This window comes from Dermacentor variabilis, chromosome 8 (genome assembly GCF_050947875.1).
Source record: "Dermacentor variabilis isolate Ectoservices chromosome 8, ASM5094787v1, whole genome shotgun sequence".
Taxonomy (NCBI): domain Eukaryota; kingdom Metazoa; phylum Arthropoda; class Arachnida; order Ixodida; family Ixodidae; genus Dermacentor; species Dermacentor variabilis.
The window spans coordinates 51,846,904-51,863,922 of NC_134575.1; the positions used below are offsets into that span (position 1 = coordinate 51,846,904).

General features: G+C 44.9%; 1 protein-coding gene across 2 annotated transcripts in view; it reads right to left on the reverse strand.

Annotated features, from left to right (window-relative positions):
- LOC142591025 (uncharacterized) overlaps nt 1-17,019 on the reverse strand; it is a 40,964-nt gene that overhangs the window by 14,096 nt on the left and 9,849 nt on the right. The window contains exons 3-5 of one of the 2 annotated variants that reach the window (XM_075703400.1): nt 12,635-12,687; nt 9,851-9,901; nt 5,198-5,226 (exon numbers count right to left, since the gene is read on the reverse strand). In XM_075703400.1, coding sequence (XP_075559515.1) covers nt 5,198-5,226; nt 9,851-9,901; nt 12,635-12,687 — 133 coding nt within the window. Of the gene's footprint in view, nt 1-5,197; nt 5,227-9,751; nt 9,902-12,634; nt 12,688-17,019 lie in introns of both variants that reach the window. The other variant, XM_075703399.1, reaches the window with a different exon arrangement.

Here is a 17,019-nt window from a genome sequence, read left to right on the forward strand (position 1 = left end):
CGAGGTCAATAACAGAAAAAGGAGGAAAACATGAAATAGAGCTCGCCATGCAATAGGCTACATAAACATGCAGGGCGGCAGAAGAAAGGAAAAGTGGGCGCAGATTGGGGAGGATTTAAACAGAGAACAAATAAGGGTGTATGCAGTTAGAGAAATGTAGCTTAGAGGTTTGGAAGAGCCGCCAGTGATTGAGAAATATGTTTAGGAAAGGTGCAACAGAACTAAGTCGGAAAGAAAGGGAAGGGGAGTCGGAATGCTCATTCATCAGGAAGCCAAATGGAAAAGAGTTAATTCAAGATGTCAAGAGCATCTTTGGTTTTCAGGTACAATCAGTGGAATGAAAACTTGGCGGGGCGTAACGGATTTGGGGACCGGAAATAACTGCACAGAGAAGAATAATGAGTTAGTGGAATCCATAAGCGCTGATATTAAAGGTTTGGGGAATGATGCTGAAATTATCCTATTAGGTGACAAGAATGCCCACATACAGGATTTCGATAGCTATACCGACAACAACGGGAAGTCAATGCTAGATCTTTGTGACCAACATAGCCTTGTTATTGTGAATACAGTGCCCAAGTGTGAAGGGCAGATCACGGGGGAACTGGGAAACTGGCAACAGACTCTTCATTACTGTCTGATGACAGAAGGTTGAGCTAATACGTAGGTGATAGGTTGAGAGAATTAGTTATTGAGGAGGAAGGGTATAGCAGCATAGGGAGAGACCTTAAACGGATCCTTTTGGGAATCGGATATGTAGTTGGGAAAGAGAGCTAGGAATGCAAAAGGGCCACTTCAAATTCCAACGCTGAACAAATAACAAACATAGTCACAGGGGTCCAGGAAGAACTCGGCGAATGGCCAAATAAAAAGTGGGAATATAGTGAGCGTTTGAGTGTATTAACCATAGAAATAGGGAAAGAGAAACAACACGTTCGTTGGAAATCAAAAAAGAAACCGAAATGCTGGTGGAACAGGGAGAAACGAGAAGCGATCGTCGAACGACATAAAGCATCCCAAGAGCAAGGGCAGGCAAAAAAAGCGCAGTTACCGCAGGATGAAGCAGCCAGTAAATGGGAAATATACCGGGCGAAAATATGTATGGTTCAAACACTGGTGCAAAGAAAGATAAAAGGTGAAAGTGGACGTTCGTTGCCCGAAATACGTGAGTGAAAGAAGGCCGCAACGAGAATACTTTGGAACCACGTAAAATTAATAGACATGCAGTCAACAGCAGTACAACGTATCCTACACGAAAACTGAAACAAACTGGAAGGGGAAGCAACAGTAAACTACATACGAAAAATAAAAGCTGAATCTTTCCAAGGCAATGATGAGGTTGTATTTGAAGAAAAAAAGGGCATTAAAAAAAACCAGATGGGAACCAGCTGGTGCTGACCAATTTCAACTGGAAGAAAGCCGAACAGAAAATTCCTAAGCGCACAGCCAGAGGGCTAGACGAGGTTCCCGTTAGGCTGAATAATGAACTAGGACCAAAAAGTACGAAAGCGCTCGTGAAAGCAGTGGAAAAAACTTTAAAAAGTAGATGAGAATACCAGACAGTTGGCGACAAAGTAGAATGAAGTAGAATGAGTTTAATTTATAAAGGTAAGGGGGAGAAAGGTAAAATTCACTCGCATAGACCGTTGACCATAACATCGTTAATATACAGGCTAGCAATGCAGGCAATCAAATTAAAGATGCATGCATGGGCAGAGAATATTGTCATTTTGTGAGTACTTCAGAATGGCTTCAGAATAGGTAGGCGTTGGGATGATAATTAATTTGTTGTTACTCAGTCTATTGAAACATAAAAAGTCGCAAGCAGACCGTTATATGTGGTCTTTTTAGACATTGCAGGGTCGCATGATAACGTAGACCGCTACATTTTGTGGGATATTCTGGAAGACGAAAGCTTAGGCGACGATTGACTACGGCGTTTGAGAGAGATTTAACTAGAAAATACCGTTTGCGGAACTGAGGCACTGAGGCAAGGGTGCCCTTTATTGCCACTGTAGTTTATAATGTACATGGTGAAGATGGAGAGGGTGATAGAAGGAAGTAATATCGGGTTTAATCTCTCATACAAACAGGGGGAAGGGGGTGGTACAGTAGTAGAGCAGCAGCTCCCAGGTTTATTTTATGCGGACGACATTGTGTTGCTAGCCAAGAAGCAAAGTGATTTGCATCCTCTGGCAATTATTTGTGGACAGGAAGGCGAGAATTTAGCGTCGCAATTTACGGTTAGAAAATCAGGTGTTATGGAATTCAAAGAAAACAGTGAACAAACAGTGGCAATACAGGAACACGAAATACCTCGGGTAAAATAGTATAAATACATTGGTATATGGATAAACGAAGGCAATCAATATATTTATATAGAGGAAAATAGCAATAACAGTAAAGGGGAAGGGAAATGCAGCCATAATGACGCACACAGTGTTATGGGGATACAATCGATATGAGGTGCTCCAAAGGTATGTCGTAAGGTGTAATGGTCCGAGGACTTACTTTTTGAAATGCCGTTGTTTGCTTTAAATCAGAGGTACAATCAGGACTCGACGGAAACCAAAGGTCAGTGGGTCGCCTCGCATTGGGCGCTCACGGGAAGACTACAAATGAAGCTGTGCAGGGTTATATGGGCTGGACTAGTTGAAGTGAGGGAAGCTCGCAGTAAAATTGAGTATGAAGAACGACTGAGGAATATGGAAGACAGTAAATGGGCTGGGAGAGTGTTGAGGTATCTGTACAGGAAAAACATTGATTCACAATGGAGGACGAGAACTAGGAAGCTTACCAGCAAGTATGCGGCATGTAGGGTGCGCAACACAGAAACGAAGAACGTCAAGCGGAAAGTCAGAGAGGCTTAAAAAATCTCATGGGCGGAGGCAATGGAAGAGAAACCTGCCATGAGTAACTACTTAAGAGGAAAAAACGAAATCAGCAAAGAAACCATTTATGATAAATCAAAAGGAAGCTCATTACTTTTCGAAGCGAGATCGGGATGCCTTAGAACACGCACCTATAAAGCGAGATATAAGAAGGAAGAAGAAGCATGTGCTTGCTGCGGTAAAGCTAGGGAAACGAGGGAGCATGTTTTATTAGAATGTGATGGCGTCTACCCAGCGCTCAAGGCACCACTGGCCTCCTTGAAGCCCTTGGGTTCAGCTAGAACAGGGCAAAAGGTAAACACGCCCGCAACAGAGCGTATGACAAGATTGGAAGATTGGTGGAAGAAAAGTAGGGCAACGACAAACAACGGAGACGTACAAAAACAAAGTTCACAATAGGGGTTCAACAACTTTGGTTATGGGAATTCATCGTGGTTTCTTCTTCCTTTTCTTTTTTCTTTTTTACCATAGGTGGGACATTAAGCAGTATAATAGCAAGAGCCAAGTGACTCAATCCACCGCTCCGTTCGAAAGGGGATGCTCTTAACATCAATCCATCCATCCATCCATCCAACCATCCATTCATCCATCCGTGCCAGGGGCGGGGCGGGCCGCCAGGGGGCAAGAAAAGAAAGAACCGGAAAGCTCTCCATCGCCTATAGCGTTTGCCGCAATTGTTTCCCCGTAGAGGTTACGGTGGCATAAGCTGCAGTTGCCGGAAAGCGACCACTGCAGCTTATGCCACCGTAATCTAGCAGTAATCTAGCCTCGTAATCTAGCACAATTTTTTTTTGTCACCGTAGCAGGAAGTGACGTAACTAAACTGTGGTATGTAACAGAAGAACCCGCCTAGCAAGTTATTTGTATTGTGACAGTGCTAGGGGAAGGGCTGCGTATACTGAGGACTCTTGACGAGCAGCGTTCATGCGAGTCGCGGCGATAAGTGTGGTTAGGTGCATTTCTCTTCTCTCTCGTCCACTCTTCGTAGGTGCACGAAGTAGTGGCGCAAGCCAAATCACAGGCCGTTGAAACGTCTTTGAGTAATAGTTAGGCAAAGTGGATGTGAATGTCGGCATGTGTCGGCATGTGAAAGCTATGTCGCAATGGGTAGTCGTTCAAGCTGTCGGTTACAGCGTCGCTCTCACACAACCTTCAGAGCGTGGATTGTAGACCAGTTTTTTTTGGTACCACCTTTCGGTCATGGCGACTACGCCGACAAATTTTCCGGCAATTGGGCATATAATGTTTTCGTATTGAAAACAAAGAAGACATTATACTTGCACGACTTTGCAGAACCGCAACCCAATTCGAGAAGGCGCAGGCGGTATTTCAGCTGTCTGTAGTTAAATTACGCGCTATAAGCTCCTTGCGGGCATTTGACGCTCCCAAACACATTGCAAACAATACTTACAAAGGCAGTACCTGATGCACACACAATTCAGTTCGCCAGAGCGTTGGCCACATTGCCCACCCCGCCCCATTATAGCTAAATTTTGTCTTGGTTGCACACGCAGTTCCCATATGGCAGCGCGACAAATTCTTAAAACCTACTTCTAATTCTCAGGTTCACCTGCATACGTTCTTTACTTTTAAGAACGCAGCTAGACTAAACACTTCGCTCTTTGCCTACACGTTGCCCATAACCTGGCCCCCATTTTGAACACATATACACAAGGTGCCTATTTTAGTTCACCGGGAGACCAACAAAAAAGAACGTTCTACAAACTTGGTATCACGTATTAATAAGAAGAAGGTCTCAGTGTTTATTCGCAATGCTTCCAATCAATGGAAACTCGAAGCCATAGCTCTTATTATTACACGTTAACCAGTACGTTTCCTTATCCTGATCTAGAGCCTCAACCTACCATTATAGAACGGTGAGTTTAGTGCATCCTGATGTCGTGTGCATGACTAAATATACTGTCATTCCATCATAGCTAGTATCAAGTCCCAGGAATTTCTCTAGCACTTCTCGAATAAATTGCGTTGATTCCCTGCTCGTGTTGTTGCTAGCGTGCACGTTAAAATAAAGTTTATGTCAAGGCTCCCACCATTACATTAGCACAAATTCAATGAAATAATTCGCAATCGCAAAGAAAACACACATTTTCCTGTTAGTTCTTCAATGATGTGGGTGTTTGGAGCAGAAGCTGCACCTACTATTAAATTGTATAAGTGTGACCTATGTTGAAAATGTTCCAGGCATTATGCCGCTCTTTTATTTTCTGTGTTTGAGCCCTACGTTTTCTCTAGGAGGTACAAGTTTATTACTATATGAAAGGCACAATCGTGAAAAAAATACGCACGTTCTCCCTGTTCTTACTTTCCGGGTGGCCTGAAAGAAAGTGCAACTTACGTCAGAAAATATGGAAAAATGTTGCTCATTCCTGGGCTAGTATTCACGTAAATGAGTTCGAAGTCTCCATTAAACAATTTATTCCGATAAGTAATACTTAATGTTGCCTTATACAAATAAGGCTTTTGTAATTTTTACTTATTTTACCTATTTCATTATTTAGTTTACCCTCAGGGTTTCTACACTACAGAGGGGGAGGCATGAAACAAATGAAGAAGTCCAAACAAGCAGTTGGTAAATAATAACTCTTTCAGATGCCAGTTAATTCTTTTGGTATAAAACATAGTTTCACCACATTTCTTGCTCCTTCAGGATCGTAAAGAGCTTACAGAGTCAAAAGTGATCAGGAATTTTTAAGTCATCAGTAAGTTTTGTTAAGTTTTGTGATTGTGGACTCCATGCAAAAACTGACTACAGAAACATCAAACATCAGTAAATCTACTCTTTCATGCCTAGCAATGCTTCAAATGCACCTGTCGAGCCAGTTCAATATGACGCCTGGTGTAAAACTCCGTGAAAAATACTGAAAGAAGTGAACGCGCTTTATACAAAGACATGCTGAAACCGAGAACAAAACGCCCAACCATCTAACTTCCCAATCATTTTACTAAATTATTCTGCGCATGTTCTCCAAACTCGCAGCCCTATTCAAATCAGAAGTGATTCAAGGCGTAAGCAACACATCCTAAGTATCAGTATTTTCATGAATGTATTTGCTGTTGATGCACTATCTTGGTGTACACAATTACGATCCAAGCCCTTGATCGAGATAAACATGAAACAATCGACATATTTGTACAAACCTACCATACACCTGGAAGTCTCTACAACTGGATTAAGTTCAGTTGAGAATGCAACTTAACTGAACTTCGGACTTTCTTTTTTTGGACTGTGTTCTTTGGACGTTGTTTCTTTGTCGTTTTGTAACTTTTGTTTAATGAGTGACCTTTTGTTTTTCGCTCTCCTGTTTGGCTTGCAGTATCGGTACGATGCTCTCTGAGAAGGGGGCATGTACACATGTACTGGTTTATCTTTTTAGGGTGACCACGTTTCACCGTCTAACAAATGTTGTAGCTCAGCCCGGGACGTGCCCGCATGTATCGGTAGTTTCCCGGATGTTATCGATCTTTCTACTGTCACTGAAGCTTGCGCAATCTGTTTGCATGTGCGACGCATATTGTGTGGAATTTTCTTCAAGACACACGGGCGCCAGCAATTAATCTGCAACCTTCGACGGCCAATGTATAAAGCCCGACGCGCTTGACAGGCAGATCAAATTTCGGCCATCGCCGACCGTGTTCGCCGGTATCGCTCTGTTTGAGTGTAACTTGCTTTTGTGGAGTGTAGTTCGCCCAATAAAAGTTAGTTTCTTCATTTCTAGATTTCCGCTGTTTTATTCACCATCACCATTAAGTGCTATTCTTCTTTTTGTTTTTTTTAGCTTACGCAATTATTTTCGCATGCCTCATTTTGTTTTTATGATATGTGGATTTTTCTTAACATTCGCTCTTGTCCTAACGCACGCACTGAATATGATGTATAAGTTGAAGCACGACAACAAGGTCGCTGCTAGTTCTTTAAAAATTAACAACTAGGACCAATGAACACCGACAAAACGGTTCCATGCAGCAGCTTTCAAGGGGCCATACATCTAAAAGAAAAGGTAACATATCCTAGGTAAGACAATAGCGACCTCTCTGATAGTGGGTGCATTACTCGATAGCTCGATGAGCTTTCACTGCGCTTCCTGTTCAGTGGAAGACCAATTGCCATCGAGAAGAATTTGCACCGACAATTACCGGCTATGCATCAAGAAGCCACACACACACAAAAAAAAACACAGGCCTTCGCGGCATATGCGGCACAACACATGCAAGCTTTACATTGCACTACGTTATGGTAGCTGCATGTAGGCTGTTTCACAACACACGTGCGAATAGAAAATTAACGGCGGCTTGCGACGACACCTGCGTCAATTGTTGGACATAAACATGCACTTTCCGTTCAGCGTGCTGGTGCTAACGCGAAGGAGCTAGCAGTAAATCGAAATCCAGGTTTGGACGAGTTCGTGTATTCATAAGGTCTTCGTAGACAAGTTACCATCCGTCCGCCCGCACCCGTCCCGCCTTAGTGCGTTCGTTGCCCCGACCTTTTCGCGCTGCGTTTAGAAAGCCTGCTAGCAGAAAGTCGTACTCTCACTCATTCACGTATTATTAATAAACTCTGGTAGTAATCGACGTCACGGAAGTGGTTAGAACACAGCGCTATTGTTCTTGAGCGCTTGAATTTTTTTCGATACACAGCAGCCTCCCACTTAGCTGAAAGCTTCTTGTCTTGCAGGAACTAATGGAACATTGGAACATTGTCGCGGCCGCTGGTGTTCGTGCAACCGCAGCCTGCACAGAACGCCGGCATGATCGGCCTTCCAGTTCATTGATGCTGCGCACGTCAACTACCACTCTACATACACACAAACAAAGGAATGCAGGGTGAATGCATTAAGACGGCACACACGCCGAAATACGCACGGTCAGGCACGGTCGCGGAGACTGCAAAGGAACGGAACACCAGTGCTGACGTCACTACGCCGCGGTTTCCGGTCTCCCCTCGCATCGTCAGCGTCAGCAGCAGAGCGCGGCGCTCGACGGGGGGCGATACTACAGTGCAATTTTAACCGACGATTACGTCGCTCCTAAGTGAACAATCCCCTCGAAAATTTTACCTGCATGGTTTGCAAGGTTCCTGCATCCGTATATGAGCGTCTTATTGAATTCTACAGACTCTTCAGCTTCCCTTTAAGCCATACATAGCGACTAAAACTTGCTCAGTGCTTAATTCTGGACAGCCCGAAGCTGGTCGTGCAGTGAAACACTTCTTAGCCCTTTCTCCCAACGTTCCTTGTTCTTGGCGTAGGCGTCACTCGATGTACAACCACACAGCATATGGTTCAAGTCTACACGTTCACTGCACTGTTCGCACACATGTTGTCCGTTGTAGTCTGGGTCGATGTGCTTCATGCGCCAGGGGTTGGGGTAGGAGTTCGTTTGGAGCAAGCGTAATGTTACCGACTGGCTGCGGGTTAATTTCTTATCCGGAAGGGGAAACTATCGTCTGCCTAGATAAGAGTGCTTAGTGAGCTTGTTGTACGTGAGTAATTGATCCCTGTACTCGATATGTGGGGTAACGGGGGAAATCGGAGGGACTCGGTGGACGAGTCCTCGCGCCGCCTCGTGTGCGATCTCGTTGAGATTCCGCAGGCCGCCCCCTAAACTGCCCATATGGGCCGGGAACCATATGATGGAGTGATTGGTGATGTTACTTCCGCCTAAGATTCGTAGCGTCGTCTTGTCTATGCCGCCCTTGGCGAAAGCTCGAGCGGCTGTTCTAGAGTCGCTGTATACATTTGTGAAACTCGAGCCTTTGAGAGCTATTGCTATCGCTGTTTGTTCAGCTACCTCTGCCTTCTTGGTGTAAAGCGTGAGTGAGTTGCGCGTTCGCCCGTATCCATCGATTACTGCTACCGAGTAAGCGTGGTTTCGCGGCATGTATGCTGCATCCACGAAAGCTGTCTGGTCGGGAAACCTTGATGCGCCCGCAGCGATGGCTCTAGCGCGGGCGAGTCTTCTTCCTTGATTGTGGATCGGGTGTACGTTTCTTGGGAAGCGGAGCATTTCAATTGCTCCTTGCATGAATTTAGGTAACTGCAGAACGTTGTTCCTTTCCGCTATGGTGTTCGGGCCGAGCATGACGAGAATCTCTTTGCCCGCTTTCGTGCTTGATAGGCGTGCGATCTGTGCCGTGTGGTGGGCCTCGATAATTTGGGCAAGGGTATTTTGCACTCCTAGCTATAAGAGTAGATCAGGGGAGGCATTATCAGGGAGTCCCAACGCTGTCTTGAAAGCTCGGCGTATGTGCACTTCGAGCCTTTTCCGATGTTATTTTTTCCAGTTAAGCATCGCAGGCACGTATGTGTACGAAAGCGTGGACCATTCTGATGGCGTTGGCCTCGCTCACTCCCCTGTGTCTACTCATGATAGGCTGAAACATTCGGATCGCGTCAGCAATCTTGACCGTGATGCTGTCCAGCATCACCAAGTTGGAGCCGTTACTTTGGATGATTAGTCCTATAATTCATATTTTGTCAACCGTAGGTATGCGATTTCCGTCCCTGCCATGCAGAGATGGAGTGTGGTGTCTGCGCTCCTGCGCCATCGCGTGAAGTCTCGCGCGCTAGGCGATAGCTACGAAGGACACCATCACCTACCGATGGGCTCTAGGAATGAACCCTTATTAGCTAAGCTGTAAAATATTCCTCCGTGTCTGATTGCTTTTTCAATGGAACCTATACCACAGGCACATATGCCATATCGCTCGCTACGTTGAAGCTGCCACTCTATCGGAAAGACTGCAGCGTCTGATGCACTTGCGTTGATTACAGAGCTCAGTTCTCGGGAGCTGAAAACAACCGCACCATTGGGTGCGCATATATTGTGACGTCACTTACGCTTTCAGTCCACCCGTTTGATACGACGCAGTAAAGTATATCATCAGATTCCTGCGAAGTGTACAACAGCTGGATACAGCTGTATGGCTCAATACTAACCGCCCTGCTTTCAACCCAGTGCAGTACAAGAGGCACCTTCTGTTTCAGCATCTAGAAAAGAAGACTTAGAACCATTAGCTGGAAGAAACGCACGAGAAAGCAGATATTAAAAGGCAAGTAAAGTTATTGTTTATATTCGTATTTGAATTGGTTTTCCTGGGTATATTTAGTTTACCAGTGGTAAAGCCAGTTATATTTGCGAATATATATGCCGGTCTATGCGCACGTTACCTTGCGACTAAGAATAACTACATACCCGATGTCTCGGCCTCCATTCCTATCCTTGCCGAAAAGCCTTATTTGAAGTGTCAACGTCGTCTCCTCATTGCACTATGCGAGTTCTGGATAGCCGTCCAAGAGCCTCTATATGCCGTATGACTGCACCGGTTGCTGCTTCTGGTCAAGCTCCACCCACCTATACTAGAGCTTCTTATGGCATTTCAGGAGCCACCTGTCCATTTGTATAGTTTATCAATACTGCGCACGTAAGTGGTGTAACGAAGAAAGAAGAAACTATAGTTAACAATGTAAGCGTCCCGCAAAGCTGTCGACGCGTAGTTATCATCAAGATATTTGAATAATTACAGCGGTGGCAAGACATGAACAAACTTTCTTTTTTTCCATTTCTAAATTTTTGCAATTCCATCTATTTGCTTGCTAGCTGGCTTTGGCAAATTAAGAAAGCAAGGCAATATTTTCTATTTAACAAGCGTTGTGTGAGTCACAGACATTTTATAACACTAACTTTGTATACAACATATGCTTCCAGTAAGTGAGCTAGGTTTATTTATTTATTTATTTATTTATTTATTTATTTATTTAGATACCACTTTGTCCAGCTCTATTCCACTATCTCCTTCAGAAACAACCTTCATACTTCTATACTCGGCATGTCTTTTTTCCCCGGTTCAGTCTAATGGAGGAAAGAAAAAGAAATTACTGCCATTGACCGGCCTGTAGATTGACGCTTGTGCGTTCTGAGTGTTGACCGATTTCACATACATGTGCTGATTATTCGTACATACCGCCACTTTGCTAATTGCTCCAAAATGTTTTACGGGATACACAGCGTGCAGTGTTCCTATATCAATGGCGCGATAGTGTTTTACTTCCGCTTATGGAAGCAGCCAATACCATTTTGGTGCACAAGTGTTGAGCTGGCGATTGATTTCTTTTTCTTAAAAAATAAAAAAAATAAAAGATGTGACCTACCTTCCTACACAAGAAATCGAAACGATTGTGCAGAAAGCACAGATAATGACTATCAACGTAAGTCAATAGCACCAAATTTTAAGAAAGCTACTCGACTTTATCAAAGAATGATGCTCTCAGAAGCTGATCTTCGTTACAGCGAGGAGATGCAGGTAGCGTTTGTCGTTTCAATGCGTAATTTCCCCGAGCACAGAAACGGTGACGGCCACATTTGTATCGGTAGTGTAACCGGCTATAGGTACAGGCCTGTTCGCCGTGTGTATATTGTCGTCTCCAGCAGTATGAGAGCCGCCGTGGACGCCAACTACCTTTCGCCTTGCCTGTCGCCAGAGCACTTTCTCTAAGCCGTCACTAGGGAACAGGGTGGCGGAAGCAGAAGAACGCCATCCTTCCCCGAATGCTACACCACAGCGAGTAAAACTTCAGCCGCGCCAAATCTCTTGCGCTGTGGCAACTGCGTGTCAAAGGCCCCTCAAAGGCCTTTGTCAAAGGCCAGGCCTGTCAAAGGCCTCGCCTTCGGTGACAAGCGCGCCGCGCAACTCGATTGTGAGAACGCTCGCGGCCTCTGCATCGACTATGGAAGCTCGACGACTAGAAGGAAAATGCGGCGGAGGAGCCACAACTTGAACTTATTACAGTGAAGTCTCCTGTGCATTATAATAAAATTATGCAACTTCTACATATCCACAAAAGAAGTATATAAAATAGGCGTAATTCATTTGTAACGCACATCAAGTGAACTTAATTAATAAACCGGATTTCCTTCAGAATAAGGCCGATTTCCCGATTTCAAGCAAGAAATTACCCACATCATTCCGGCATCACTAATGTCAAAGCATTGCTCACCCTTCCACCACTTGAGAAACGAACGTTTCCGGCATGTTGTCCCACTTTCACAAGCTTTATCACAACCAGTCGTCATTCGCGAAGCAAAATACAACCCGCCCATTCCATTTTTACACACCTAGATCACACTTTTAAAGTTCTAGCTAAGTTCGCGCGCACTAACCTTCTTAATTACTCACCAGTATTTCTGGCCGTACGGTCATTGGAATAAATTATTGCGTGATCTTGGCTGCATAATCAACCACGACACATATGTACAAAAGCTGAATAGCCTTTTTAGCGGTCAATAATAGTTGTGTTAAAATTCCAATTTTGCTACATTCTACACTATTTTGCTTTTATACGATGATGTTCATTGTATATCGCTTAGTAATATTAGCTGTACTGGTAACGTTGGCACATTTCTTTTATTGTCACCGCCTTATGTGACGCATGGAATGGGGTTTTAATGTATAAAAAACAAGAACAGTCCAAGTTTATTTATTACTCAGGGTGTATAGCCCAAGCCTTTCATTAACGGTAAAAAGCGTTTGTCCAATAGGACTTGAAATAGGCCGCAGAATGGGCAACTTAGAACACCGTACGAGTTGCATTTTCTTACTACAGAGGCAAAGCGCCTGTCCGTGTTCTCCCCTTGAATTTTCCAAAAAAGATGCGCTTACGTGACTTAGACGTAGTTGTTTCTTACAGACCATTATGAATATATAGATATGGTAGCATACTCACCTTTATTACGGTTTCCATCTTCTCCATCTTTGATTGCCCACTCTGGTAGGAACCTGAAGAACCGGCATTGTAAAAATTTTTGACAAATCTTTATTAGCAAATAAAGGTGAAATAAATAAATAATATTGTTACATGAAAGCACAGTAGAGAAACTATTTACAGGGTGTGTACACAAGAGGTAGCAAGCGCTAGCCCACATGGAAGCCAGCCAACACCAACCAAGGCGCGTCGTCGTCGTCGGATCAGCAGTGGCCGCTTATGAGTACATCCCACTAAATCTAAGGGCCGACATCATCGTCTTCCAGTAGCACATCCCATGATCCCCGGCGGCAGGAGCGCCAGCCCGGCACTACTAAGTACTCAGAGCAGAGGAAAGGTGGCAATTATTGAGTCTAGAAACGTGGACGACGTCACTGGGCAACAGAACGGAATATGTAGTGGCACTGGCCCACACACTCTCATACCTGACGTCGGTCACTTTTCCAAGGACACGATATGCACCCGTGTATCGAGGAACGAGCTTTTCAGGAAGGCCCACAAATCGGGAGAGGGACCAATGTAGCACGAGGCCCGCTGGAGCAAAACTTTCGTCGTGGTGTAGCTGCTCGTAATGGTGCTTCTGAATGTCTTGGGAAGCAGCAAGTCTACTGCGGGCTATCTGCCGTAAGTAGCCCGAGCAATAGCGTCACGTAATTGTTCACTAGTCGAAGGTGCAGGGGAACGAAGAAAGGTGTTTAACGGTAAAGTTGCTTCACGTCCAAACTAAACGTAGAAGCGAGAGCATCCAGCTGAGTCGTGGCGGGAGCTACGCCATTGCAAAGTGCGCAGTCACGGTGGTCAGCCGACACGTACTTCGAAAGCAGTTCAAGCGCTCGGTAATCCCACGCGCCTACGGATAACATGACGTGGTGATCTTGTGCTGCTTGGAGCAACTGAGCAGGATATCGTCGATTACATTGGACCGGAAGGTACGGCCTCGGTCAGTAAGCAATTGACGTAGGGCACCGCCTACTAAAATTACGTCACAACGTAGACAGTATAACATGCCACACCGCACGCTCACTCGAGCTCAAGCGGTTACACTCAGTATGCTACAAACAGACACATCATCATCATCATCATCATCATCATCATCATCATCATCATCAGCCTGGTTACGCCCACTGCAGGGCAAAGGCCTCTCCCATATTTCTCCAACAACCCCGGTCACGTACTAATTGTGGCCATGCCGTTCCTGCAAACTTCTTAATCTCATCCGCCCACCTAACTTTCTGCCGCCCCCTGCTACGCTTGCCTTCCCTTGGGATCCAGTCCGTAACCCTTAATGACCATCGGTTATCTTCCCTCCTCATTACATGTCCTGCCCATGCCCATTTCTTTTTCTTGATTTCAACTAAGATGTCATTAACTCGCGTTTGTTCCCTCACCCAATCTGCTCTTTTCTTATCCCTTAACGTTACACCTATCATTCTTCTTTCCATAGCTCGTTGTGTCGTCCTCAATTTGAGTAGAACCCTTTTCGTAAGCCTCCAGGTTTCTGCCCCGTAGGTGAGTACTGGTAAGACACAGCTATTATATACTTTTCTCTTGAGGGATAACGGCAATCTGCTGTTCATGATTTGGGAATGCCTGCCAAACGCACTCCAGCCCATTCTTATTCTTCTGATTATTTCCGTCTCATGATCCGGATCCGCCGTCACTACCTGCCCTAAGTAGATGTATTCCCTTACGACTTCCAGTGCCTCGCTGCCTATTGTAAATTCCTGTTCTCTCCCGAGACTGTTAAGCATTACTTTAGTTTTCTGCATATTAATTTTTAGACCCACTCTTCTGCTTTGCCTCTCCAAGTCAGTGAGCATGCATTGCAATTGGTCCCCTGAGTTACTAAGCAAGGCAATATCATCAGCGAATCGCAAGTTACTAAGGTATTCTCCATTAACTTTTATCCCCAATTCTTCCCAATCCAGGTCTCTGAATACCTCCTGTAAACACGCTGTGAATAGCATTGGAGATATCGTATCTCCCTGCCTGACGCCTTTCTTTATTGGGATTTTGTTGCTTGCTTTATGGAGGACTACGGTGGCTGTGGAGCCGCTATAGATATCTTCCAGTATTTTTACATATGGCTCATCTACACCCTGATTCCGTAATGCCTCCATGACTGCTGAGGTTTCGACTGAATCAAACGCTTTCTCATAATCAATGAAAGCTATATATAACGGTTGCTTATATTCTGCACATTTCTCTATCACTTGATTGACAGTGTGAATATGGTCTATTGTTGAGTAGCCTTTACGGAATCCTGCCTGATCCTTTGGTTGACAGAAGTCTAAGGTGTTCCTGATTCTATTTGCAATTACCTTAGTAAATACTTTGTAGGCAACAGACAGTAAGCTGATCGGTCTATAATTTTTCAAGTCTTTGGCGTCCCCTTTCTTATGGATTAGGATTATGTTAGCGTTCTTCCAAGATTCCGGTACGCTCGAGGTCATGAGGCATTGCGTATACAGGGTGGCCAGTTTCTCTAGAACAATTTGTCCACCATCCTTCAACAAATCTGCTGTTACCTGATCCTCCCCAGCTGCCTCACCCCTTTGCATATCTCCTAAGGCTTTCTTTACTTCTTCCGGCGTTACCTTCGGGATTTCGAATTCCTCTAGACTATTTTCTCTTCCATTATCGTCGTGGGTGCCACTGGTACTGTATAAATCTCTATAGAACTCCTCAGCCACTTGAACTATCTCATCCATATTAGTAATGACATTGCCGGCTTTGTCTCTTAACGCATACATCTGATTCTTGCCAATTCCTAGTTTCGTCTTCACTGTTTTTAGGCTTCCTTCGTTCCTGAGAGCATGTTCAATTCTATCCATATTATACTTCCTTATGTCAGCTGTCTTACGCTTGTTGATTAACTTCGAAAGTTCTGCCAGTTCTATTCTAGCTGTAGGGTTAGATGCTTTCATACATTGGCGTTTCTTGATCAGACCTTTCGTCTCCTGGGATAGATTGCTGGTATCCTGCCTAACGGAGTTACCACCGACTTCCATTGCACACTCCTTAATGATGCCCACAAGATTGTCGTTCATTGCTTCAACACTAAGGTCCTCTTCCTGAGTTAAAGCTGAATACCTGTTCTGTAGCTTGATCTGGAATTCCTCTATTTTCCCTCTTACCGCTAACTCATTGATCGGCTTCTTATGTACCAGTTTCTTCCGTTCCCTCCTCAGGTCTAGGCTAATTCGAGTTCTTACCATCCTGTGGTCACTGCAGCGCACCTTGCCGAGCACGTCCACATCTTGTATGATGCCAGGGTTAGCGCAGAGTATGAAGTCTATTTCATTTCTAGTCTCGCCGTTCGGGCTCTTCCACGTCCACTTTCGTCTATCCCGCTTGCGGAAGAAGGTATTCATTATCCTCATATTATTCTGTTCCGCAAACTCTACTAATAACTCTCCCCTGCTATTCCTAGTGCCTATGCCATATTCCCCCACTGCCTTGTCTCCAGCCTGCTTCTTGCCTACCTTGGCATTAAAGTCGCCCATTAGTATAGTGTATTTAGTTTTCACTCTACCCACCGCCGATTCCACGTCTTCATAGAAGCTTTCGACTTCCTGGTCATCATGACTGGATGTAGGGGCGTAGACCTGTACAATCTTCATTTTGTACCTCTTATTAAGTTTCACAACAAGACCTGCCACCCTCTCGTTAATGCTATAGAATTCCTGTATGTTACCAGCTATATTCTTATTAACCAGGAATCCGACTCCTAGTTCTCTTCTATCCGCTAAGCCCCGGTAGCACAGGACGTGCCCGCTATTTAGCACTGTATATGCCTCTTTTGGCCTCCTAACAGTGTAGCAGTGCTATTGCAGGAATTAGAGGGCAGCAAATGGGATATAATAGGGCTCAGTGAAGTTAGGAGGCCAAAAGAGACAAACAGACACATACCCCACGCAAAACAGAATGCACCATTACATGCCTGAGCTCTACGACAAGTCTTCTTGCACCAATTGTAATACATTCCTTAACGTATATCATTTACTCTGGCCGTGCTCACAAGCTCACATAAACTCCGAACCGGACAAGCGAAAGTTTGAAAAAGCAATCCGGCGCGAAGAACTCGCTCCCCAACTCTGGGCCGTTCAGCAGGTTCACGACGCCGCCAGGAAATTCAACCTCCCGGTTCCGTCGTGGGAGACGCCCACTCCATGAGAGCCCAAAGCTCTCGTGGCCTGTAGGGCTTGAATAAAGTTGATTTCCTTCCTTCCTTCCTCCACACCTGAAGCACAGCTACCCGCCAGCGCTCGTGTGATTGCGTAACGCGTCGCGTAATTGGTAGTGACATCAGCCCATTCGTTTCCTGAAGCGGATGTAGGAAAGGG